Below are 16,222 nucleotides of genomic sequence, written 5' to 3'. Positions count from 1 at the left end.
ATCAAATAAATGCAGTTTATTATTAAATGTATTGCATTGTTACCTTAAATATGATATATATACACACACAAATCAAGTGGAAGAGAAAGACACGATCACTACTAAGCAGAAAAAAGTTATTTTCTAGTTAGTTGAAACTGAAATTATAAGTGTTATGTTAGAGCAGTAATGTAATCATCAGCAGAATTTAGAAGATACACCTGAGATCCTTTATGTGAAACATTAAAAAAAATGTTCTAGTTTGTTTGCTTTTTAACTTTTAATACAAACTTCTCTGCTTTTACTTTTTTTCTAATGAGCTCCCGTCGCAATGTCATTCATTGTATGCGCAAATTCAAAGCATCGTATAGGGGATGCTACGGTTATGGAGGCCGCTCCTCAAAGCCCGAGGCCCTAGGCAATCGCCTGCTCTGCCTATACCGGCCCTGGATGTAGATGCCAGGATGTGTTGTTACAAGGAAGATGTATATATACGTCACCATCTCTAAGCAACCATAGCTAATAGAATAGAAACTGATGTTTTTGGCACATTTTGTGTGAGAACGATTATTTCAATGATTTGCTTCCTTATAATTGAGTTTTCATTGATGTGTCTAAAAGCAATTGCCTAGAACATATTTTAATGTCTTCAGCATGCCCAGAAACCACAGCAGTGATGAAGCTCCTTTGGAAATATGCATCCCTCTCTGAGATTAGCTGCTCTGCAAAATCAGCTCTCTGGTTCGCATTTGTTAAGAGTTGAAATAGGGTCGGTGTCAAACCGATAGAGACTGAATTATGTACCAGGCAAATAGCAATTGAGAGATTAAAATAAATCATCAGATTGCCAGAATGGCCATTCTAGATTTTCAGGTGCCACTCGGGTGTTTTTCTTGTCAATTACTCCCCAAAGAACAAGAAGCCTGTTTGCCTGGTAAGCCAAATTATATTTTAGATTCATGCCTGTGTAGTACACCGATATATAACTGCTATAATGGGAAGGCTGTGTTGCAGGAATCACTGAGTATCTGGGTCATGAGGGAGAGGGAGGTTAAAGAGAGCTCACTGTAAACTTATTCAAGCTGTTAGCTGTAAATTAGCTATGATTCAGAATTAAAAGAACAAGTGGCTCTTTTATTACAGCATATTTCTCCCTAGTGTGTGTGTGGCAAAACTTTGAGGAAATGGAGCTCACAAAATAGATGTAATTCCATTAGAGGAGAGCAGCACTCATCTCATGACCCCCTTATGCATGAATCTTCCTGGTTACAATAGAATTATTATTATTATTAAAAGAGAAAGAACTGGCATCAAATATCAGCAAAACATTAATAGGGCTCATTTGGATATTTAAAATTTAAAGGAATAGTTTACTCAAAATTGAACATTTGCTGAAAATGTACTCACCCTCGGGTCATCCAAGATGTAGATGAGTTTGTTTCTTTATTTGAACAGATTTGGAGAAATGTAGCATTGCATCACTTGCTCACCAATGTATCCTGTGCAGTGAATGGGTGCCGTCAGAATGTAAGTTCAAAAAGCTTAGAAAATGCATGTGGCTTTATGGCCTCCATCTGTGACTTCACAATCCTTTTTGATCACCACTGTCTGGCCTGATACTGGGACAATTTCCCCATTGAGCCGGTGACCCAGAACTGGACTTGACTGTCTGAAGGTCAAGTTCTGGATGTTGCACAGGGACAAGCTGCCACAATGTTCCTTCAGCCGGGGTTTTACGACATTATGCCATTCATGGGAAAAATATTTCCACTCACTACTACGAATCTACATCCCCTCCAGAAGTCTGAGATCCGCTAGTGAGCGACGCCTCGTGGTACCATCACAGAGAGGCTCAAAATCACTTTCCAGAACATTCTCGTTCACCATTCCTGGCTGGTGGAAAGATCTTCCCAGCCCTATCCTGAATGCTTAATCCCTGACAATTTTCAAGCGACAGCTGAAAACTCATCTCTTTCAACGCTACTTGACTTCATCTTAAATAAAAAAAACTGTCTTTCTCTTTATTTATTCCTTCCCTTTCTAGCTTGTAGGCTACTTATTTGAGCAATGCCTAAAACTTGGTATTACAAGCACTTCCTGTGTCTGTTTGCCTCTTTAAGAAGAATCGCTTTATGTATTTCCCAACTGTAAGTCGCTTTGGATAAAAGCGTCTGCAAAATGACTAAATGTAAATGTAAATGTCATGTAGATGTCGGAACTGGGCAGCAATCACAGGGCAGAGAGTGACGAGTCATGCTTGTCCTGTTGAAAGGTCGTCTTGACAGCATTTTGAGAGCAGCTAAGGAAGGGGCAAGCATAAAAATAAAAGCCTGCTGACAACAAGTCTGGGTGGTACTCTTCACTAAGATGAGTCAAACTTATGAAGTATCACATAATTTATATACCAGTGTGTCAAGTTTGAAAGAACATTTTTGAGTTGCTAAATTAAACCTCACCCCTACACTTGTTCGTCGATTTGAAGAAAAGCGATGTAGTTCATTGCAAAATCCCTCCCCCAGGTTTCTGTGCGTTGTGAATGTGAGTGCGCTCTCTGCGCTCCAAACTCAGTCCGTGCGCGCACAGGAGCGCACTGAGCATCTCCGCGGATCAGACGGATCTGTCCGAATCCTACAATTCGCACATAAATTTCCTTTTTTGTTAGAGGAGGCTGACAATACAAGGGACTATACAAGTCTTGTTTTTAATCAGTGAGGGGGAGATAGAGAGCACACACAGGGGTTTCAACTGTTGTTGGACATCACATCCTCAGTCGCCGTCGTTACCATGCAAGTTCACATCGCCGGCATCCTGATGTGCGGAGTGTCGGGTGAGTTGTTGTGCTTCACCTTGTGTTTTCCTAATTCATTCATTCAGTCAGAGAAAGCAGTCTGGTTTCGTGACATAGAACTAACTCAGTTCAACTTTCACTATTAAGAGTTTAAGAGTGCTTATAATTTCAAAAATATTTTATATTTTATCTCAAGTTTTTGTCCCATGTGAGAACTGATTAATTTTTCGTTGTTTTTGATACATTGCCAATTATTGGTGGATATTGATTAATTTTATTTTACTATTACCCCTTTTTGCCATGTGCATTTTACTCTTAAAGCGATCTACTTTTTCTTTCGGTAATTTTTTCGCGCAATCGGTTCGTCTTGGCGACAGTTAATACGTTTTACCTTGAAGACGTTTTGTACAAAACAGCACAGATTTGGTGTAAATCTACAATGATGGGGTGATAATGAGAGCACTTATATTTTGTCAATGTAGCGTCCATTATGGACGACGATCGAGCCGCTGTTGCTATGGTTACCTCTTCACGCAAAGGCGATTTCTATTCGAGCATATATTTAGCGCAGCCTATGGAAGCCCGTTTCCGCCACTGAATAAAAAATTTAAAAAAGGTTATCGCGACTTTTTATCTCACAACTCTGACTTTTTTCACAGAACTGTGAGATATAAACTTGCAATTGCGAGTTATAAAGTCAGAATTGCAAGATATAAACTCACAATTCTGACTTTTTTTCTCAGAATTGCGTGATATAAACAATTGCGAGCTATAAAGTCAGAATTGCGAGATATAAACTCGCAATTGCGAGTTAAAGTCCAATTTTGAGGAGGGGAAAAATACTGATGTTCTCAGAATTGTGAGTTTATATCTCACAATTACCGGTATGACTTTTTAACTCGCAATTGCGAGTTTGTATCACGCAACTGTGAGAAAAAAGTCAGAATTGTGAGATAAAAAGTCGCAATTACCTTTTTTATTTTTTATTCAGTGGCGGAAACGGGCTTCCATAGCAGCCTGACTAACTGGTAATCTAACTTTCTGTGGTCAGTGAAACGTTGTTTAAACGCTGTTGAAACACTTATTTAAGCTTGTATGAAAAAATCTTTTCATTTATTTTCAACTTTTTAAAAACTTTACGTTTACTTTGATTATGATTTAATTGGCTTAATTCGTACTCTTCTTGTCAGTGTTCAGTAACTGAAGTATATCGAGTTGGCTGTTTTGAAGGAGGATGAACAAGGATTATTTATAATATTGCTACTCTATGTCAAAATTCGCTGTAATCCACATCAAGGCTAGGCCTATATCAAATCCTACAGTGCTGGCTACATACTTAGGCCCCGTCCACACGGAGACGCGTTTAGCTGTATACGCATACATTTTGTATTGTATAGGCGTTTCGTCCACACGGATCCGGCGTTTTGGGAGAGTGAAACCGATATTTTTTGAAACCGGGTCCCAGAGTGGATAAATCTGAAAACGCCACCCTTGCATTTTCGTGTGGGCCGCCCTTGCGTTTTCGTGTGGACAGCGAATCCGTATATTTTCTGAAACGATGACGTCATCAACCCACGTCTCGCCCCTAGTCGGACACCGCTACGTCACGTAACAGCAACGAAAACATGAACAGACACTGAACGATTGTCTTTTTCTTAACTAACATTAACACTGATTAATAAATGTATTGTTCCATGTTCGTTTGTATACCGCGCACTGTCCAAGTCTTCTTCTCCGTTTTTAGTGCATCACTGTGGCTGAATTACAGCGCCACATACTGGTCTGGCATGTATACTACATCGTTTTGTGTCGGTTTTGTGGTTTCCTGTGGACGCAGATATTTCTTGAGACGAGGGGAAAAAAAGATCGTATAGGGAAAGCTCTGGCTTCGTGTGGACGTAGCCTTACTGTACATTTTAGGCTGCATGCGCCAAAATTCTGCAGACATTTTGTAAATGCACCTGTGATGCTACAAAATACTCTCTAGGTAACTTAAGGTGGGCTAAAACCATATCCTGTTTTCCTTTCTTATACACATTGTATTCACAAATTTAACTTAGCATTGGTTTTGTGTGTGAAAGTGAGTGTGTTAAGTTTTGCCTACATTGAGGGGACCAGCCATCGGTCACCACTAGGAAAACAGCTGGATAAACATACAAAACAATGTTTTAATTAAAGTAAAAAATGCAAAAAGTTTAGGTTTGAGGGTATAGGTTAGGGGATAGGAAATATATTGGATTTAGTAGGTCTATAAAAACAATAGAAGTCAGAAAGTCCCCACTGTGACAGACAAAAACAAATGCATATGTATTTCAATATCTAGTGCTTTAGTATCATAAATTCACAAATAATGAATTCCATTGACTTTATAGTGCTTCTAATAATAACATAGTTTAGCTATGTCTTATATTGATTGTTTCTGTCTGTGTTCTCCAATTTGTACTTATGGTTTAAGATTTGTCCTAAGTGGCACTCAAAAGCAGATAAACTTTATCCGAGATAAACGTCTCGATCCAAGCACCACTCAATACAGCTGAAATGAGAGGCAGGTCCTCCAAGAAAGATATTTATAGATTTTTACTCCTTGGATAACAAATGAAGTGAAGGGAGCAAATGGAACAGGATGTACATTTTTTTGTGGTTTGCTCATAGATTGCATCATGGCAGTTTTGTTTTATTAGTTTAACTAGAAACCCAGCTTACTCATTTTTTTATGATATCAGGTCGCTTCAAAAAAAAAGATTTTATTTGATGAAATATATTTTACTTTGGATCTGATTTAAGAAAATGTTCCTCCATGTGCCTTGCTTTACACTTTTATACCAGCTCTAAACAGTGTAACATTAACAGAACAGTTTACAGTACAGTCTTGGATATACATTATGATTGACCTCCACTCATAAGCATGTGAATGGAGATTAATAGTGTAATAATTGACTGTAGTAGTTCTTAATTATCTTTTAGACATAATGTGTTTGTGTTTAAATGAATAGGAAATTACAGTAAGTGTATTACACATGCTGAGCAGAATCATCTATTATGCTGAAGTGTTGTGTGTATCACCTTATTACAAACTTTTCGCCACCTTTTCAATAAGATGACTTTCAAACGTATTTAATTTCTTTCTGTTATATAAATCAACCTAGACCCTAAGTGCTTTACTCCCATTCAGAAAAGAAAGAAAGTGAAAAAGCTCCTGTGTGATAAATCGCCCTGCACCGTCTGCCCCCAAAGCTTTTGCTACACTACAGCAATTCTTTATGTTGACACACAACTACTATACTTCTGTTGGGCTGTTTATTCATAGATCTATAGGTTGCCTTGAGAATGACTTGCAGTAATTTGAGTCATGCAGAAGGTTGTGATGAAATGTTCAGTGAAGAATAATAAAAGATTTCTTTGATTTTTTTATCAGTCATTAGAAAAAAGTAGCTGCAGCACAAGAGCTTTGTGATATTCATTTAAAATAGTTATATTTCAATCTGCATTTTAGATTTTCTTCATCATGCAGGTCTGACATTGTTTTTACAGAACCTACAGAACCTTTAATTTTATTCTCTCATTTTGTATCTTTGAAAATGTTATAAAACAGCACAATGTCTGGGAGTATATTATGTTTACTGTATAATATATTACCAGTTAACACAAGAAAAAATTCAATTTTAGGTTGACGTGGTTTAACATTTAAATAAAATTCATATATAATGAAATCACTGTGAATTACTATAGTTAAAATAAAAATACTATTATGTTTGTGAAAAAGGTACTATACCTCACAGTCCAAGAAACAGACCAATGTAACAGTGCAACCTAAGACTGAATTTATAATGCTCAATTTCTCTCTTCTCTTTGTCTTTGTCTCTTCTGAAGTGGTGCTGACCATGTTTAATGTATCAGAGGATCGGGCTCACTGCCCTCTGGGCTACTTCCCCTGTGGAAACCTCAGTACCTGTCTTCCTCAGCTACTACACTGCAATGGCGTGGACGACTGTGGGAATCAGGCAGATGAGGAGAATTGTGGTTAGTTCAGATTCATTCCTGTCAGTCTCTTGTCATTTCCCCTGTGTGCTATTCTTCACGTTTTTTTTCTTCTTCTTTGTACTGTAAGCCAGTGGTATTGAGCATAGATTTGCTTATCTAAATCCGATTTTACTCTGGCAACACCAATATTTAAACTGCATGATCAGGGGCGGATTAAGGTGGTCAGGGGCCCCTAGGCTGCTCTTTGAGTGAGGCTCCCCTTAATCATTATGCTTTACTGGAGAAATGTATTTAGTGCCATTACATGGTCCACGCAAATAGTAAGGTGAACTGGCATGCACACACTCACATTGCGATAGCCAATCCTACAGTGTTTACTTTACATTCCCAGTGTCCCCACAGGATTTTGTGGGTGCACGTTGGTTGCTCTAGGGGGTTCTGGGGGTATGCCCCTCATAAGAACATTTTGTTCATTTTAAATTTAAATGCGTAAATCTGGTGCATTTTGAGAGCAGAATCAAGTGACTAGATCAATGAAGAAATATGTGCTCTTGTAAACAATTTTGTGCTCTAGTAGTAATTTATTTATTGGTTGCATAGATGTGAATGTGATGGTAGGGCTCAATTTTCACTATATAAATTCTTATAAAAGCTACAAATGCCATTCTGTCAAGAGCAGGGAGTGATTTTCTCCTAGTCTTTTGATGTTTGATTATCATTAACGCCGACACTTAACTCAAGAGACGAGACAAGACACAAGATTGGGTTCACGAGAAGAGGCGAGATTTTTACACATTTTAAAAAAAATTCTCAATGACCAAATAGGCTACATGACTGTAAAAATAGTCTGCAGGTGCATTTTGAATTGTTTTAACTAATCATCTGGTAATAAATGTAATTTCAGTTCTACTTTCTGAGTATGGATTATCATATGCAGTAAAATACAACATGTACATGTACAACACTGTATGATTTCATGTGAGTCTCTTCAGACCTTAAAACTGTACATGAATTATGAGCTTCTAGAACTTCTGACCTCCTTACTGAACTCCTTTTCACAAATTGAACACAGAAATAAAAACAGTATAAATAACCAAAAATAAACAACACAGTTCTTTCTTAGTTGTATTAAGTGCAAACAATAAGTGCAGCCATAATCAAAGTAGGCTACTCTCTCAATATTCAAAGTGTAAATAGAGACCAAATTTTTCAAGCATGATACAGAGCTATAGACAACTACACAACCTATTATAGCTTACATACTAATAACAGCCTAGATATGTTATGTAGCCTAATTTGCGCACATCAGGGAGTTGCTCTCAAAACGCGGGGTATTAAATAAATGTAAAGACAGAGCCCGAAAGGGGAACAGAGTCGTGTGACAGACACAGTGATGAAGCTGGTATGTGTTTGCGATGTGCCCCCCTCTCTCTCTCTCTCTCTCTCTCTCTCTCTCTCTCTCTCTTTCGTGCTCTCTCTCGCTCTCTTTCTCTCTCTCTCTTTCTCTCTCGCTCTCTCTCTTTCTCTCTCGCTCTCTCTCGCGCTCTCTCGCTCTCTCTCGCTCTCTTTCTCTCTCTCTCTCGTGTGTGCACACACACACACGATGCGCAGAAATCCTCATTTAAACAGTCAATAGCAAATACTTAAACTAATAACAAAACGGTAGCTCTTTGCAACTTCAGGGATCTTATCTATGCACAATCAGCTTGTAACACTCCAAAGAGAAAGGACAACTTGAAATCGCATCATATGACCCCTTTAAAATCACTTTTGAATGCGCGTTCGCGTTTTACTTTCGGTTTCGATTTAACGATTGCGCGAACTCTCAGCGGTGCTGAGCGTGCATTCTGCAATACAAGACGTTCATTTTGTCAGAAGCTCTGCAACAAATTCTGTGCATGATACAGATTTTTTAATACCACACATAGACAGAATAAATGTATTTATTTTTGGTCAATTAATCTGATTGATTGAGCAACCTTCCAAGAGTGGTGATATAACACCCTGTCTACATTGGACCCGAGCAGTGCGACGTGTAAAAAGCAGTAAGAACCCATAATCAGTAAACATGCCCTGTACTATTTCTGAGGATTTGTAACATTTGCTGTGATGCATACAGCATATACAATGGATGCCCAATGTAGACATGTAGTCCAGCTTCAGCAGCACTGAGACGTTTCATGTGTTTTTCACTCTGCTTGTGTGTGTTGAGTGTTCCAGTCAGTTTATTAGTGGTGGGAATTATTTTTTAGTGCTAATCTAAAATGCAATTTTTTTGCATCTAAAATGCAGGTTACTCATGAAGTGCTTATTTATTGAACTGTTGTATATAAGCAATATCACTTTTGCAATCATGTTCAGGCAACCATTTTAATATTGTTTGAAATAAAACATCCTGAGATATTTAGAGTATTCAGCAATAAAGAAAGAAGATTTGAGGTACCCTATTGCATAACAGTGTATTGTCCCTGTTCTGCTTTTTCCCTGGTATTTGTTATTCTTGCAATATTTTCTCCCTTTTTTGTTTGCATCTTGTGCTTTGTTTCTTCTTTTTGGATTCTGACTATTTCTGCTCCTTTTCCCCGCCTCTCTCTCTTTTCTTCATTTTATGTCTGTGAGGTACAACCATGTCAGTTGACTTTGCTTCCACTTCTGGATACTGATTATAATACATAACCAGTCAAACTGAAACAAAGATTTCTGCAGTTTTCATCTATACAAATTGTCATATTTAATTTACCATCTCATCCATCTTTCTGAATAAGGGAAAGCCTAGTAGTTAAACAGCTTGGTTTATCATCAGACTCCAGTCCCAAACCCCAATTGATTTTTTTTTCTCCACAGGATTATCTTCTAATAGTCTCAAAGGTATCTGCTGACAAAGTACTGATGAAGAACCAATTAAGTTGTAATTATCCTCCAACCTCAAAATCAAATAGCATTCCTTGACTTGTTAACAATTGCTAATGATTTATTTTTTTTTACAAGAGAAAACCCACAGTGCTGTTTACTTTGCGAAGAGGTGGTAATTTCCCATAGATTCCTCAGTAATCATTTACTTAACCAACATGTTACAATGACCCTATTGGTTATGTAGGCAGTTTTGATAATGTCATTCTTGTCAGAAACAGTGCGTGCCCAGCCGTTTGGCAACTGTCTCACTGCATCTGTCACAGCGACTGTATCAAACTCAATCTTAAGTGTCATCATTTGGCCCCTACAGCGGTAGACATCGTGTTTCACCTTGTCTTTCTCTTTTTCGCGGCCTTTGTTCGATGGAGAACAGGGAGGAGATTAAAAGCCATTGTGTCGGCACCAGACTGTAAAAGGTCAGAACAAAGAGAAATGTCAGAGTGTACATAATATCTTAAGACATTTGCTTAGACCTGTGTGTTGAGTCAAGCAGAACAGGATAGACAGGAAGTGAGAGATCCTCTCATGCTTTTCCAAATCCCCGCGATTGGTATTCCGAACGTTTGAGATTCCACTCCCACCTTTCTTATCGCATTCCGCTTGTTGTAACTGAGTTATCAAAGCCATTTCAGGGCCAGAAAGGTCACTGTCGGATATCGCTGTAAACGATAGGCATGAATTATCCTGGCTTAGCACCTGGCATGAAGACGCTTGCTCTCGCTGTTCGGCGAAAAGTTGGATATAGATGAAAGGCCAAGTGACCTAAATGATAAACTGTGCTTGAGTTCTCGAAAGATGATAAAAGTATTTTTTCAAACTAGGAAGAGAAGAAAAAGTGCCTTTGAGATTTGATAGATAATGAAGTTTTGGATAAACAATTTAATCTCTATATAAAACGAAAGCGGAGATGTGGGCCCACCCGCAGTCAATCTCATTCTGTCTCTCTCTCATCCACTCTCTCATGAGGATGAAAGACAGGGACATGGGCACATTTTGACTCTGGGTGACGCCACAAAGAAAGCCATTTGTCATTTTTGCCATGAATGCTTTGAACCTCAAGCAGTGGCGGCTCGTGGGTTTTAAAATAGAGGAGGCACACTAATTGTATTGGTCTGGGATCCCTGCCGATTATTAAAGCAGTGGCGGCTCGTATTAAATGGCGCAACAGGCAGCTCTCTTTTAACACAGACTGTTAAGAAGGGATGGATGTTTCAAGTGATAGGCCAGGTAAGTGAAATTATATTATCTTGCTGTATGTATGTCGTTTTATTTGCGTTTTCTGACTAAAAGCAACCAAAAAGCCATTTTAAAGTGGTTAAGCAAATAATATATTAATAATAATCGGCAGGGATCCCAGACCAATACAATTAGTGTGCCTCCTCTATTTTAAAACCCACGAGCCGCCACTGATAATATATCTAAAAATCTTTGTTTCTCATTACAAGTAACAATTAATTTCTACATGACAAGGAACAATGAAAAATTAATTATCTCAGTATATTGATTAATTGCCTTCTAGTTTTAAAGAACAGCCCATCAACAAGGTCTTGATGCACAGTTGGATATGCAACTCCAGGCAGCTGCTGAAAATACTTCAGTCTCTGATAAATTGGTTAAAGCATTCAGTGAGCATATTATCATTAATTCTCATATGCTCAATGTGTAACTTTTATGTTTAGTTTTATGCACAAGATGAAAATCCTATCCATTTTGTTTGGTTCTGAAATTGCAGAATGCAATGTTAATAAGGTGCCACGCTGTGCATTGATTTAGTGTCCATTCATTACATACCTATTACATTATTTATAATTAAATTACAATTTCATTACAGAACTGCACATTTTTGGCCAAGGTACCTTTGAATAAAACTAATAAAACAAGGGTGGCTGCATTAGCCTAGTTTGAGAATCTGAGATCACTTTTTATATTAAAAATATAATATATTATATTGTTATATTAAATGGGACAGAATTTGTGCTACACTGAAGTGTACATTATGAAAAGAAATAAACTCATGATGTTGTTTTTTTTTTAGCAACCTGGATTATGCTAAATTTAGTGACCTTTAGTGACGTGACGTGGCCAAGTATGGTGACCCATACTTGGAATTAGTGCTCTGCATTTAACCCATCCAAAGTGCACACACACAGCAGTGAACACACACACCGTGAACACGCTCCCAGAGCAGTGGGCAGCCATTTATGCTGCAGCGCCCGGGGAGCAGTTGGGGGTTCGGTGTCTTGCTCAAGGGCACCTCAGTCGTGGTATTGAAGGTGGAAGAGAGCGCTGTACATTCACTCCCCCCACCTACAATCCCTGACGGTACGAGACTCGAACCCGCAACCTTTGGGTTACAAGTCCGACTCTCTAACCATTAGGCCACGACTTCCCCACTAAATATTGCAAATCCAGTGATAGGTTCCTCTTCACAAACACTCATAATTTTAAGCCAGTTACTGTTAAACACATTTTTGTTTACAGTCTCATTGAAGCTTGGAATTATTCAAAAGTGCATTCCAGTTTTGTGTGCAATTTGCATCAACCAGTCTGTGAAAGGACTGTGGGTGGTCTGTGAAGGTACCGCAGTGATAAGCTAGCAACTCTAACAAAGATGAATGTGCTAACCTAATAATTGATTAGCTGTCTCTCAGCGGACCCCATTACCTTAGTCATACCCCACCAGTTCCCCCCAGGCATGTGATTGGAAAGTGATTGCATTTACTATATGTGGTACATTTTCTGTGCTGAAATGTTATGGAAAAAGCAGTAAGGAAATTTCTATCATCTATCTATCTATCTATCTATCTATCTATCTATCTATCTATCTATCTATCTATCATCTGTTTCATTTAGAGACTTTTGAAGTATGCATCTTGTTACATATGAATGTGTAGTATATCTTCATGCAGTATGCATGTTTTGCATATTCATAGCCCAACATGGATAAAAAATACATCATAGAAATGATATAATTAAGTATATGCAAATGCAGTGCTTAAACATTTACAAAACTAGACACATTATTATTCAGGTATGCTTGAGTGTGCAGTAGAGGGGTGAATGAATAATGCATTATATTTCAAAATAGATCTTCTTAATGACACATAGGAAGTTAAATAAGATGTCTCACTCATCTAGTACTCTTGAAGCGGTATTAATAGTTTTTGAAGCAACATAATCATACATTTTGCAGGTATTTTAGTGATTGTTTTTATTAAAGTAGATATGGATGAATGAATTAACTGAAATGTGTGACCTAACAGCCATCAGATCAATGAGCGGGTTGTTGATTGGGGAGTTATTAGAAGACAGTATTCAAAGGGCCAGTGACATTGAAAAAGACATCACAACTCGTCATAGAAACTGAAATGTTTTGAGAAAAAGAGTACAGTTTTTTCTGAGTTGGGCTTTGGTGTCAGGATGGTAACACAGGGTGCAAACTCTCTGCTCTGAACATCAATTGTTTCAGAGGCAGCCTTGTTTTTACCATGAGGCTTCCCTGGTAATTTCAGGCCTGACCCACACCTGCTGCTCTCTCATTGTTCAGATATATGTTATCTAAAATTGGTGAATGTAGTAATTTAGTGTTTAATGAATAAATTATGACTTCATAAGCTCAGTGGCCATTCAAAGATTTTTGTCTTAAAATAGCAAGACCTACAAATTCTTTTGACTCTACAAGTGGCTGACCCTGTCATCCAGAACTTTGTTTATGAATGTTGGATATTTTTGATGAAAAAATGTATCAAAGCCTGTATCTTAGAAGTAAGGACGTTTTGTTTATATCAAGTTCTTTGCAAGCTTAATGGGACGTAGAGATGATTAATTATTACCTAAGCAGATTAATGCTTTTTTTCTGTGCCTAGACATGATATGATACATTTTTTAAGCAGCTTGAGCTTTTGTAAAAAAAAAAAAAAAGGTTTCTGTCTTAAATTTACTTACTGTACATTGCATGAATTGTGATGAGAATGTGCTACTTGATCTCATTAGTATTCATTATTCATATGTCGTATAATTTTATAAGACACATACATGTTTTTATGTTTGGATAAATTATGTTCAGTACAAACGTATGAACAGCTGGTAAGATGTAAACACTTTTACTTGTGTTCTTCAGAGATGTACAGAGATGTAATTTTCAGAATCCTTTGATGTTGATTTTCAGAATCATTTGGTTTTCATTAAATATGTTTGCCTTTATTATTATTATTTGTTTAGACGAATTATCTCCATCATTTACTGAAAAAGTAAATGATATGGGATTGTGTTTAAGTTGTACATTAATGTTTTATATGCTGTCACTATTAAATATCATAGGCAGTATATGCACAAATAAGCATGTGCAAATTGTATATAATTGCATTTTATAAAGTTTTTGGAGTGATTGCAGATTTAACAGTCCATTTGAGGTGAGGTGTGTGTGTGTGTGTATAAAAAGCTTTTGTCTTTATCTCTATTTGTGTAATCTCCATCAATGTTTCTTAGACTAAAGATCTGAGATGCATGCGAGAGAAAAATATCTGACTGGCTTGAATTCCACACTCTCATTATAATTCAGAAAATTTAATATGACACTGAGTGGCTCGGATGAGTAGAAAGAATGAAAAATAAAGGCACTGCAAACATTAATGAATGTTTCAAAGTCAACCAGTGTCAACCTGACACTCTCTTTTTTATCACTGTTTATCTAATTGGGGTGAGGATCAGTGTTGTTGATCTGCAGGGGTTTTGGAGTTGCAATGCATAAATTGTGTGTTGTGCTGCATAAATTTTTTTTTGTGGAAACCCTGATATATATATTTTTGAGAATTCTTTGATAAATAGAAAGTAAAAAAAGCATATATTTGAAATGGGAATCTTTCATATCGTCATAAATGTCTTTACTGTCAATTTTGATAAGTTTAACCCTCTATGGGACTAATTGTGAATCCACAGCTTGAAAAAATTATTTACTTTATATTTTACGTATATTTAGGAGTAAAATAATTTTACAAAATTTGTTTTCTACATCTGACTTTTGACCTTTTTTAGGGTTTCGTCATTTATAACTCACTTTGTCCAATTAGGGTAAATTATTTTTGGCAAATTGTCTGAATTTCACTGCCTGAAAACCATGTCTTAGTGTTTCAAAACCATTTAAACAACTTTAACATTGTGTTTCAACTTGGAATTTCACATCAATTATCATAGCACAAGTGAAAGTCAACAAGACTCTTCTTTTTCAGTGTACCCCACACATCCCACAAGTAAGTAGATGTTGACTTGTGCAGTCATCATTGGAGCATCGCTGCCTGTCAGTATAGTAATGCCAATAGACATTGGCATCTTTCCTGACCTCTGGTTGTTGTATGGATCTTTCAAACTGGCATACAATAATGTACCCAAATGCTTGACTTCCACAAGAACCTATGCTTCATCACTGCCCTTTTCCCTCATTGCTTCTATCCTCCTTGGTCCTCAACAACTTTTTTTTTATTACTACAACCTGTTTTTCTGATACATTCTTATCACTATCATCAATACTTCCTGAAATAAGTACAGATTTGTCTAACTTCCAAAAATCTTACAAAAATGAACCTAAAACACCTGCATAAAGAATATTATATTGCCTGCCAATGCTGGTCAATAGTGCCAGCTACACCAAATATGCATCCCATAATAAAATGGTGTCAGTTATGCATGACAATCAGATTTTTGTTATTGTTTTTATAACTTGAATTTATATGTGTCTAGTCTAAAATTAGCTCACTATGGAGCCTTGAGAACACGTGTGACCTAACATGTGCTAATTACGGTGGCCGAGAGAGCTCAATGCGCTGCAAATGAAAAAAAACACATGCAAATAGAAAAAACACCTGCAAATTAAGAAAACATCTTCATCAATTTGACAACACATGCGCTGCAAATTCTCACAACACAACCAAATACAGAAACGCGCGGCAAATTCTCACAACACAAATAAATACAGAAATGCTCTGCAAATTCTCACAACACAACCAAATACAGAAACGTGCGGCAAATTCTCACAACACAAATAAATACAGAAACGCTCTGCAAATTCTCACAACACAACCAAATACAGAAAAGCGCTGCAAATTCTCACAAAACAAATAAATACAGAAACACGCTGCAAATTCTCACAACACAACCAAATACAGAAAAGCGCTGCAAATTCTCACAAAACAAATAAATACAGAAACGCGCTGCAAATTCTCACAACACAAATTAATGCAGAAACGCACTGCAAATATTCACAACACAAACAAAGAAACGCGCTTCCCTTAAACATTTCCGACGTGGTCTGTGCATATTTGCAGCACATTTCTGTTTTTGTTTGTTTGTTTTGTATTTGCAGCGCGTTTCTGTGTTTGTGTTGTGAGAATTTGCAGCGCGTGTGTTGTTAAATTGATGAAGATGTTTTCTTAATTTGCTGGTGTTTTTTCTATTTGCATGTGTTTTTTCATTTGCAGCGCGTTGACCTTTTCAACCAAAAAGTTTAACTCTTAATTTGGATGATGTGCTGCGAAAGATGCAGTGGTCAAAAACATCTGTCTACTG

The 16,222-nt window shown here is 37.2% G+C and overlaps 1 protein-coding gene across 1 annotated transcript in view; it reads left to right on the top strand.

The window, feature by feature from the left end:
- Positions 1–6,594: 6,594 nt before the first annotated feature.
- Positions 6,595–16,222, top strand: part of LOC107680679 (relaxin receptor 1-like) — a 53,924-nt gene continuing 44,296 nt past the window's right edge. Inside the window, exon 1 of the mRNA XM_016476688.1 lies at positions 6,595–6,787. Within this exon, the coding sequence (XP_016332174.1) occupies positions 6,595–6,787 (193 nt within the window). The remainder of the gene's footprint in view (positions 6,788–16,222) is intronic.

The sequence above is a fragment of the Sinocyclocheilus anshuiensis genome, unplaced genomic scaffold (assembly GCF_001515605.1).
Source record: "Sinocyclocheilus anshuiensis isolate Anshui unplaced genomic scaffold, SAMN03320099.WGS_v1.1 scaffold328, whole genome shotgun sequence".
In the NCBI taxonomy this organism is placed as follows: domain Eukaryota; kingdom Metazoa; phylum Chordata; class Actinopteri; order Cypriniformes; family Cyprinidae; genus Sinocyclocheilus; species Sinocyclocheilus anshuiensis.
The sequence above is the reverse complement of the archived record's forward strand: the minus strand, read 5'-3'. Positions and strand labels throughout refer to the sequence as shown.